The following is a 12,131-nucleotide window of genomic DNA, read 5'->3' as shown; positions in this document are numbered from 1 at the left end:
AACGCGTGCAAAAAATCTGTCATCATCCCGTAATTTCTCTTGTGCCCAGTGGCAGACCTGTACATGACGTTCAAAGTCGTCGCCATGCAATTCCTGGTGCATAGAAATATGGTATGGATGCAATCGGTGTTGATGTAGCATTATCAGCACCAATTTTTTTGAGATTCCTGATTCTCGCACAATTTGTCTGCTACTGTTTCACATGTGTCTGAACACTTCCTGTTTCCTTAAATAACGTAACTCTCTGGTGAACGGTCCGGACACTTGGATGATGTCGTCCAGGATACCAAGCAGCATACGTAGCACACACCCGTTGGGCATTTTGATCACAATATCCATACATCAACACGATATCGACCTTTTCCGCAGTTGGTAAACAGTCCATTTTAACACGGGTAATGTATCACGAAGCAAATACCGTCCGCACTGGCGGAATGTTATGTGATACCACGTACTTATACGTTTGTGACTATTACAGCACCATCTATCACAAAGTGAAAAAAGTGGTCCAACTAACACATTCGTATTTCCTTACGTACTACACGAATATGTAATAAGAAATGGGGGTTCCTATTTAAAAAAACGCAGTTGATATCCATTTGACCTATGGCAGCGCCATCTAGCGGGCTAACCATAGCACCATCTGGTTTCCCCCTTCAAGCTAGACAAGTTTCGTTCGTTGTAGTTTTTTCGTTTGATGCTTATTTCGTGAGATATTTGACCCGGTCACTATCAATGGACCACCCTGTAAAAAAAATGTTTTAAAAAATTGTATGTTTAACAGTCATGCATTCCATGTCATATATACTATAAAATATACTGACACAGATGTACATATCAACATCAAAATCTATACATGTAGGTATACAGTAAGTGCTGGTGATGATCTGGATGTGTCTGGTATTTATACAAATAACTGAGGTCAGCAGAAGGCACTACAGTAGGGCACACGAGTGAGCAGAATCGTAAATTTAATAGTTAAAATGCAGTATGCGTAGTCATTAATTAAAATTATTTCACATGGAAAAATGAGTGTCTGATAATAAAACTTGAACTGACATACAATATTTGGAATTAAATCCATACTTAAAATACACATAAAACGTCCAGAGAGTAATAGTGGGAAGCTCCTAGCCCCAAAAAATAAACAACATACAATTGTGTAAAAGCCAGACTAAAAAGCTTAAAAATAACATCACATCTGTAAATCAAAACCTTCCAGCATGACAAAACAACTGAACCATAACTTTAAGTGTAAGGCAATTATCAAAATAGTGACTATTAATGAAAAACTCTGTAGTCAATAACACATTTGGAGTGGGATCTCAATGGCGCCGATTCAACTTCTCTGTATGAAATTCTTTTTTTCCTGTGGCAGAGCTTGCAGAAGAAGGCACTGCCTCCTCACCAATAATTACTCATGTACCCTAGCTACAGTGCCCCCTGCTAGCCTTAGTTATTTGTATAAATACCACATGCATCCTGGTCATCACCAGCACTTACTATGTACCTATATGTACAGATTCTGGCATTGATACATACATCAGAATATTCTATGGTATGTACGGCTCATATATATTGCTAATAATCGTAAAAATATTTTTTATTTTTCTTATGTCTCACCAGGCCTGTTATAGATTTTGCTTCAGTTAACTGAACTTAGCTGGGAACACCATTGTTTTTTATTTGGAACAGATCTGAAGATGGTAACAGCCGAAATTGTTAAATATAAACTAAAATTTGTGTAATCAAGACAGACCCAGGTGTAGCATCAGGAGGTTGTGGCACATGGAGGTGGGGAAAAAAGGAGCAAAAAGGGAGAGGAGCATTGAAAGACAACCAGTAGTGTTGGCAGAAGGCCGCAAATAAACAGGGTGGGAGATGCGAATGGGAAGGGGATGATAGACCAGAGGGTGTGGAAACTGTTGGGTGGAGGGTGTGGAGACAGTATGTTATAGTAGGTTGTGAAGCTGGCATAATTAAGGGGTCAGAGAATGTGTAGTAAGGATAACTCCCATTTGCACAGTTCAGAAAAGCTGGTGGTGGAGGGAAGGATCCAGACGGCTCAGCAGGTGATCAATGCCTGGGCTTGGGCTGGGGATGCTGCCTGGATGAAGACTGCACCATTTCTCATTTTCTACAGTGCAGCCACTACAGCAAACTTGTCCTGCTCGACAAAAAAATAGAGGCTTTGTAGCCAGAAAGGAGTCTCCATCTGTCCTGCTGCAGACTAAATACCTTGGCAAATAATGCTCTCTCTTTTCCATAGTTCTACTTTCCTCCCATGGTGTAGCTAGGGAAGGGAACGATTTTGGGTCAGCATTAAATTCAACTTTCCCTTTCTTAGAGACAGCTGGGGCCATTCGCTCCCCAGCAAAAGATAACTTCATCCGCTTCATTGTGGGTCATCTGCCCTGATGCCATCCACTCCAATTAGAGGCTCTCCCCACGGGCGCTACCCAGTCACAACAAAAGCCACCTGGAGCAATGGCTGTTGCCGGAAATCCCAATGCCCCAAGAAGATGGGCATCTATTCCTTGGCATATATGGGGAATTTGGTGCTCAGGCATCAGCAGTGTGATCCCTGTGTTGTTGGGAGACTACCAGAAAATGGGTACATGATGACCCCACCACAACAAACTGGTTACTGTGCTGGATGTTGGGTGCGCAGAAATCCAATATTGTAATGGGGGCAAAAGAGGACAGTGGACAACAGAAGAAGATGACGTACCCCAGTAGGTAACCTCACCCAAATAGCTGAATTGTGGGTGGAGTTGCAAGCCATGACAATAATAAGTGCAGAAGATCTAATCATGCAATGGAAATATATAAGGTGTCCTTCCCCAAATGGCCCGAACTTCTGTAGGATTTTGAAAGTGTGAAGTCAAACTCTAAAATGGGACCAGAACTTATTGGGCTGAAAAGCGGGAGAATCCTTTCAGTTGCGTCTTACAACAGGCAGGAATACCTCAACCCTATTCTAACCCTCAAACATGCAGGGGGGTTATTCGTTAGTATGACAAGTTTTATAGGAGGAGTTTTTAACCACACATAAGAGGATTTATATAATATTTTCCAGGGTAGTAGTTGTAATTTGGTTAAGTTTTGTAGATTTCCTTGTTTACCATCTGACCGTGTGGCACAAATTCATGATGGATAATGCCTTTGTAGTCAAAAAACACAACCAACATCACCTTGATCTTTGATCAACTCTTGTGTGCTTTTTCTGGACGAGGTGACTCTTTGCCCACCCACTGCAATGACTGCATCTTCATTTCAGCATCATAGCCGTACACCCAAGTCACATCACCTGTTCTGAGTTCTTAAGAAAGTTTTCACTGTCATTAACAGCGGCCAGCAGTTCCTTGCACCTTTCAACACGGGTCTGTTTCTGATTTTCAATCAACAAATGTGGTACGAATTTTGCACTGACATGACATATCTCAAGTTTTTATTCAAAATTTGATGGTACGATCCTACGTTGATGCCCTCCTCCTCAGCAACTTTGCAAAAAGTTAAAATGACAATTTCCATGAATCACAGAATGAACACTACCCACATGACTATCATATGTTGATGCTGAATGACGTACAGACTTGGAATCATCAAAGACAGACATTCTGCCCTGATGAAAACATTTAAACCACTTGCAGCACTGCATGTGACTCTTACAGTCCCCTCCCCGAATGCTTGGCTAAGCATTTGAAATGTCTCTGTGAGAGTTTTGCTAAGTATGTAGCAGAATTTCTCTCTCTCTCTCTCTCTCTCTCTCTCTCTCTCTCTCTCTATCTATCACACACACACACACACACACACACACACACACACACACACACACAGACATTCTTCAAGCTCCTTCATTGCACTAATCAGAAGAGCAGGCTGTACACGTGCTTACTTTAGTGGCTATGGTTCGCTTGCTACTTGTCCAAGCGACACGAGGCAAATGGCAGGCAGTTTGTTGACTAAACCTGCCACTAGGTGTTCTCTGCTAGTTGGCGCGCTATTTCAAAAGTTCGGTTCCCTTTTGAACACACCTCATATTTAGGGTAGTATTAATGTTCTATGTATTTATGAAAAAAAAAAAGGAAGGTTTTTGGATTCAATGTATTTGCTCTTTCTAGTCCATTCCCAAACAATGGGGCAAATTGATTGTCAGTACCTGTAACTACGACTTTCTTCAAATTTTCTTGCTATGGCTATTTTGTGAGGGAAAGTAATATGTTGCCTGATTCTTCACAGAATGTGAGTCCTCAAAAATTTAATCCTTTAGGCCAGTATCCTTTGCATATACCCTATAAGTGATGGTTAATAGGGCCTTGTAGTTGCAGAATGCAATATTTTATTTAAGTTTCTCTGGTGCAGGAATTATTTGTTGAAAATCAATTAAATTTTACGCCTTATCACCAAAAGACCTTTATTATCTTATAGCATACATATCACTTGATATGGACTTTCAGTTTAGTATATTTTGAAGAAATCTTTAAAATACAATCCTAAGCTGCAATCACTTCCTGGAAGATTTAGCAGTTATATAACAAGACACAGGCCTTCGTCATTTCACTGACTTGATAAACAACAAATGCATTGACTTGATAAACAGTAAACACATTGTGCATTCAAATATTTAGTAGCCCTCTAAATTTTTTTACATACCACTTGTGACATTTTTTCTTTCCATGAGGACTGTTTGTAATTGCTGAATTTTTTGGACTTGTTCACTTCTAACCATAGATTTTAACTGTACATCAAGAACAGATATCTTGACACTTAGCTGAAATGCTTGTATTTTGTCAGGTTACCATTAATGCAGTTGCTCATGGCTTGCACATACACACTCAGGTTCTCAAACTGAGTGGTCAAAAGTAATCCCTCCACGACACAGAAGATCTCTCTTACAGTGTTTTCCAGTCAAGTTGGTAAGATACTCTTACATGTTTTAAAGAAACTTTTGATGAAACCAGCTACAAGTCTTTGGATATTCTCTATCTCCCCTATTAAAACTACATAGTAAGGATCCGAGACTACTCAAGAATGAGTCATCAAATGAGTTTTTTAAGGTTATCTCTTATGGATTACTAAATTTCCTTTGGAATCTTCCAATGAATGTGTCTGTCATATGGCCTTCCTAAAACTAAATGGGAACATACACTTTCTTCCCCCAAATGACTGAGCAGCTGCAAATGTGTTGAAAGATACCACTGGCCAATTTCATTAAAACTAAAAAGTTATTTTATTAAGAGCAATTAACTGACAATTTAAATATTACGAAATAATATGATTCTACTTATTGGGCATACCAGTAATCATACTAAGGAAGGTATTTTCATTACATTATTACACACAAACACAATTGTGTTCTTTTGTTTTAGCAAGATTATAAAGTGCTTCTTCCCAATTAAGAGGAGTAACAAGCTTACAACCTATAATTGGAAATGCTGTTTGTAAGTGTTCCAAACAATGAGGTTACGATAGGAGACAAATACTGAGAGTAAAGAAACTGTCCTAAGATTTATTTAATTTAAAGAATACAATACCTGGTTTTAATTCAACTTCTATTTTGTAGTTTCCACTAAGTAGACCATGAGCTCTGTGTTCATTGTTATAGCAACCTTCCTCATCTGTATAGTTTTGTGGCAAGATTGGTTTCTTCAAGTCACTGTTCTTGATGCTTTCTTGTGGTGCCAATGCAAAGCTAGAATCAGTTTCCTTGTCTTCATTTATAAAAAAATTTTCTGGTTCAGGTAAAATCAATGAGATGCAGTTGTCTAAAGCTGTTATTGTATCGGAGATATCAGTCTTCATATCTGAAACACAAATAAAATTATATAGACAATGAAAGCCCCCACAGTGCAAATTAACAGTAACTTCATGTGATACCTGACAAATCACCAAATTGGGTCCTTGACTCCAGCACTAGAGATAGTGGCCACGTGTGTGTGTGTGTGTGTGTGTGTGTGTGTGTGTGTGTGTGTGTGGGGGGGGGGGGGTGTTTTCCACTTCAGAAGAAGGACTTCGTCCAGAAGCTCAATATTTTAGCAGCCTTTTTCATTGCACCTTCTGCGACTCAACGTCTCCTCTATGTGGTGAGTGGCAATCCATCTTTTCTACATTGTTGTTATTCCATCCTTACTTTCCATTGTTTATCCTTTTAATTATATTTTGTGTGTTCTAGACTCTCTCATTCTTCAATCTTCCTGTACATCCACAGTCCCAAAGTCCATAAGGTCTCTGTATGTGGCAACACCTTAATGAACTCTGATATGTGTTGACCTACAATAAGCATTTCCGGAACTTTGTATGTGTACAAAAGGAAACTTTCTCAGATATCTGTAATTTATGCTTTACTGAAACAAGCACATTTTGACACAAAACAAGTGCTTACCTGTTTAAGATTATACTGAAAAGCTTTCCATATAACCCCTATTTCCAAGATGTGTGTTAAAAAATCCTCCCGAAGGCCCACTCAAACCATTGAAATGTTTCATTTTTATCACCTATAATGGTGTTGCTAAATGTAAGAATAGTTATGGTCCACCCATGCAAGAACGTATATCTTAATGGTTCAACTAGTATGATTCAAGTGGAGCAAAAAGTTGGTCTCTTAGTGCTTGGTGACAGCATTATTCATCCCCTCTGTACGAATATCACCAAGAAGTAAGAGTACAGCTGGTGTAACCCAGCAGCTAACCTGTTATTCTCAGGTTCAACCATTCCACAAGGATGAGTAGCATGGAACATACAAATTACTTTCAGTGTCAATCCATCAATCCATCAAACAGTGACAAATGCTCGTTTTGCTATTATTTCCAGGAACTTCTTCACAAAACTTGAGAGACAATAGTACAACTCTCTACTAACATTTCATTAGTATTTTAAAGTAACGTTAATGTTTATCTTGAACAATGGAAGTAGTTGGCAGGAGGAATGGCACACCCCCAATTTAGTAACAATTAGCCCAATAATGCTGTCTGTCACATTTTCAAATTCTCCACATGCTGGTAACAAGTACCTACGTACATACTGCTATAAATTCTTTTGTCTAATTGAATCTATCTGCTAGCCTTTGACAAATTTAACTGAACATATAAAATGCAGTAACCCAAAACGCACACTTTTGGGTTAACAGTTTCTTCTGCCAACCCTTTCAATTAAGAACAAGCATTTCCAACAACTTTCAGTTGAGGGCAAAACTATGCCAACATCCATGCAATCTTTGTTTTGTTCTGATCCAAGCCCCAACAAAGAAATATGACAGACATGAGACAGTTTTTCAATGTAACAATAAATTTGCTCCTTCAGTAATTATTACCCTCGTCAAAACTGCTGGCTTATGGCTAACAGTAACTGTAACATCAACAAAATGTTCTGTCATTTCACCAGATATAGTTTCAAACACACTTGTTTCTTCTACGCCAAACTGCCGTATGTTTCTGACTTGTCCTCAGGCTGAACATTTAAAGTGTTACTGTTCTTTTGTTCTGATGTAATGTCACATGGCATTCCACAACAAAACAACAGGTGCTAATGGTGTTGCTGCACAAATGCAGAATCGTTCAGATAACCTGTAAATTCTAATTGTCAACTGATTTGATTTTTTCCACAATTTTGTTTTATTTGTAAAACTGAATTTCATGCCTGTAGAGCATCCAAATGGTTTTGATGATTACCCCATTTCTCTCTTTGCTGCAAATATAATTCTAAGGGATATCATCATTTCTATGCACATCATAGTAGTTGACATCCTGCTGCATTATGTATGGTGGTGGCGAGGGGAGTAAAATGAGAAGCTTATGTTGTGGGATGAATAAGTACTAATGACATATGTATGTGTGTGTTACACCTATTCTGTCAGGTCATTAAGTCAGTTTACCTGCCCAAAATAAGCATTGCAGACCATGCGCTGTCACTTTCGTTCACCTTCTTAACATCCACAACACACTTTCCAAATTGTATGTCACTCCTACCCCACCAATGCTACCCAGGGCCCAAGGTCCCTAACCCTATAAATTTCCACATCGTAATACTTGCTCCATGCAGTGACACAATAATAAAAGCAGAGAAAGATGAACATTTTATTATTAAGCACTTATGTTATGCAAATAAGGATTTTCACTGCATGTCAAGGCAATAAATCTTTCTCAGATTACTTGCTGTGCTAATTCGCAGAATGTGCGCAACATTTAAGAGGGTATACACTCGAGGGGACTGTTTACCTTCTGAAGCTAAGCAAACGCATTGGGAACTGACAGGCAAGAAACCCATGAACATTTTATTATTAATAGTGTTGTTAACCACCTGGCATGTGTTTATTGCATGGCTTTCATACAGGGATGACCATTATCAGTCAAAATGACAAATGGATGCAGAAGACCTCCCTGTCTTGGGGACGTTCAGTATATAGTCGCTTAGAGTGCTGTACAGCATAAGTCGTTTGTTCCTCCCACCCAGCACCAGTTTTCCTTGTAGATGGGAACTTGCTCTTCAAGAAATCCTCTCTTTCCATCACTCTTCTCAACTCCTCCATTACACTAACCTGCCACTTTTTTAATATGAAATTCAATAGAATTTTATTCTATTATTCAGTTTCTTAAGCCCCTCCTTTCCGAGAACCAGCAAGGAAAGCAATATTTAAAAGACTCTAATCTGAAGGTGTCTGTAAGACTGCAGGTAATAGCTTCCAGGGAACTAGAGGGAGCAAGTAATGTACAGGAAGACAGATTCGAATATATACAAGAAATAATTAGGAAGGTTGTGTTGTTTTCAAATTCCTTACACAGAATGTACATTGGCAGCAGTACAATCAATCTGCAGTTAGCAGCAAATGTTGGTTCTCCAAATTTTCTCAATGATGTTTTGCGAGAAGAATGTCTTATTCCCTTCAGGGCACTCAAGTGCCGATCAAATCTAGCACCTTGATTATGAACTGCTTTGATGACTACCTTCAATCCAACCTTCTAGAGATCATAAACACTCTAGCAGCACTCAAGAATGGGTCACACTAATGTTCTTTACATAGACTCCTTTATAGATGAGCAGCACTTTACTGAAATTCACCCAATAAAATTAAGTTGACTATTCACCTACCCTATTACCTACTACCATTGTTACATGTTCATTCCATTGTATATCAGTTTGTAACATTACATGTAGTTATTTAATCGACGTGACTATGTCAATCAGCACAGCAGTAATAACATGTTTGAATATTCCAGGATTGTTTTTCTCACTCATCTGAATTAACTTACAATTTTCTGCACAGAGCAAGCCGCCACTGAGTAGAAATTCTATCTAAGACATCCCATATCCTTCTACTGTCACTCTACAATGATATTATCCTTTATACCACAGTGTCATTAGCAAATAGTCAAAGATGGCTGCTCGCTCAATCTGTGAGATCATTTATGTATATAGAGAACAAGAGCAGTCCTATCACACTTCCCTGGGACACTCCAGACAATACCCTTGTCTTTGATGCACATTCGATGTTGAGGACAAAGTACTTCTTTCTATTACTTAAAAAGTATTTGAGCCACTCACATATCTGGGAACCTATTCCATATGCTTGGGCCTTGGTTAACAGTCTGCAGTGGTGAAATGTTCATACACTGTCTTCGAATCTAGGAATATGAAATCTGCCTGTTGCCCTTCATCCAATGTTCACTGGGTATCATGTGAGAAAACAGCGAGCTGAGTTTTGTAAGCGTGATGCCTTCTATATTGCTGTGGACTTGTGAACAGAAGCTTTTCTGTCTCAAGGAATTTTATTGTATGTGAGTTTAGAATACCTCAATTATTCTGCAGTTAAACTTAGGACTTCGTCCCTTGCAAGAGATTCATGACAAATGTAGGCCGCTGCCATATAGTGCTCTCTGTCAAACTAAATTGGGTTTCCATCTGGACCTAACTACTCATTTGTTTTCAACTCTTTCAGTTGATTCTCTATGCCAGGGATCCTTGTTATTCTGCCTTCCAGATGGGAGTCTGTGCAACAGTCAAATGACCACGTCTTTATGATCGCACTGCATGAATGATTTCTTAAACTCTACAATTAAGACTATATCTTTCCTTTTGTTATCCTCTATTGCCACACCAAACCAGTTGACTAGCAACTGGATAGAAGCCTTCGACTTGCTTAGTGCTTTTATCTAGCACCAGAACTTGCTCAGGTTTCTGGCAAGATCTATTGCTAAGGTTTGATGGTGGAAGTTATTGTATGCTTCCCACGCAGACCGCTTTATAGATGCATAAATTTCTACAAACTTCTGCCTATCGATAATTCAGCAATTTTTTAATTGACAGTGCAACAATCTCTGTTTTCTCAGCATTTTCAGAAATTTTGTCATTAAAGCTCTCAGCACACACTTGTTCAAAGCTTGGTTTAAATCTCTTTAAACTTTGCCTGTAATTCCTCAAAGTCTATCATACTGGAACTATAAATTGTGTCCATTATGGACAAGAATGATGCTAACAACTATATCTATTCTTTCCAGCATAAATACTCTCCTAGTTTAATTGATGGATTTACTTTTAGTAACCTTCTTCACTAAGGTAACACCATGATCACTAATTTCCATTGTATCTAGGTTATCAAACCAGCTACTCAAGATGGTTTTCAGAAAACCTTAGTATATTAGTGACCTGTCACCTCCACGATTTATAACCTCCTCCAACCAATTCCTTTTTTCTCCCAGGAAAAGTAAGCTGCTAGTGACATATTATACACTTATCAGCCAGAACATTATGACCACTGATCTACTACCGATATAAACCCCTCCATGTGATAGTAGTGACATCTGGCGAGGCACGATTGCTAGTCAGACACGCGCACAATGCATATAGTGTCAGTGAGCTTGCTGCTCATGTGCAGAATTGATTTTTATTCACATGTCAAGTTCCGTAAGATGAAATTGAGGAGCAAATCTGCAAGGTCATGGAACATGTCAGTACACGAAATTACAACATAAAAGTAAAAACAGATAAAAATAAAATGTTTATGAACCCAAAAAAAGTCAAGCCATAAGTTTAAGTAAATGCAATCAACATTACAACAAGAGTCAGCTTAATTTTTTCAAGAAACTCCTTAACAGAATAGAAGGAGTGACCCATGAGGAAATTCTTCAGTTTTGATTTGAAAGTGCATGGATTTCTGTTAAGATTTTTGAATTCTAGTGGTAGCTTATTGAAAATAGATGCAGCAGTATATTGTGCACCTTCCTGCACAAGAGTTAAGGAAGTCCGATCCAAATGCAGGTTTGATTTCTGCCAAGTATGAACTGAGTGAAAGCTGCTCATTCTTGGGAATAAGCTAATATTGTTAACAAGAAATGACAGTAAGGAATACATATATTGAGAGGTCAATGTCGAAAATACCCAGATTGGTGAACAGGGGTCGACAAGAGGTTCGTGAACTTACACCATTTATTGCCCAAACCACCCATTTCTGAGCCAAAAATATCATTTTATAATGGGAAGAGTTAGCCAAAGATATAATACCATAGGGCATAAGTGAATGAAAATAAGCAAAGTAGACTAATTTTCGTGTCGAACAATCACTCACTTCAGATACCATGGCAGCATTAAGTCTCTGAACAAGATGCTGAACGTGGGCTTTCCACGACAGTTTACTGTCTATCCGAACACCTAGAAATTTGAACTGTTCAGTTTCACTAATCATATTCCCATTCTGTGAAATTAAAACGTCATGTTTTGTTGAATTGTGTGTTAGAAACTGTAAAAACTGTGTCTTATTGTGATTCAGCAATACTTTACTTTCTACAAGCCATGAACTTAAATCATGAACTGCAGTATTTGAAACCGAGCCATTGCTGCACATAACATCCTTTATTACCAAGCTAGTGTCATCAGCAAATAGAAATATTTTAGAGTTACCTGTAATACTAGATGATGATGATGATGATGATGATGATGATGTTTTGGTTTGTGGAGTGCTCAACGGCGTGGTTATCAGCGCCCATACAAATTCCCAAACTTCGCTCAGTCTAATCTCGCCACTTTCATGAATGATGATGAAATGATGAGGACAACACAAAAACCCAGTCATCTCGAGGCAGGTGAAAAACCCTGACTCCTCCAGGAATCGAATCCGCGAGACCACGAGCTGCGGATCA

At 38.7% G+C, this 12,131-nt stretch overlaps 1 protein-coding gene across 3 annotated transcripts in view; it reads right to left on the bottom strand.

Moving 5' to 3' along the window:
• Positions 1-12,131, bottom strand: part of LOC124607388 (UV-stimulated scaffold protein A-like) — a 126,924-nt gene that overhangs the window by 64,207 nt on the left and 50,586 nt on the right. For all 3 annotated transcript variants that reach the window (XM_047139705.1, XM_047139704.1, XM_047139706.1), the window contains one exon: positions 5,538-5,807. In XM_047139705.1, the coding sequence (XP_046995661.1) occupies positions 5,538-5,807 (270 nt within the window). The remainder of the gene's footprint in view (positions 1-5,537; positions 5,808-12,131) is intronic.

The sequence above is a fragment of the Schistocerca americana genome, chromosome 3 (genome assembly GCF_021461395.2).
Source record: "Schistocerca americana isolate TAMUIC-IGC-003095 chromosome 3, iqSchAmer2.1, whole genome shotgun sequence".
Taxonomy (NCBI): Eukaryota; Metazoa; Arthropoda; class Insecta; order Orthoptera; family Acrididae; genus Schistocerca; species Schistocerca americana.
Note: the sequence above shows the minus strand (reverse complement) of the source record. Positions and strands in the feature narration are given on the sequence as shown.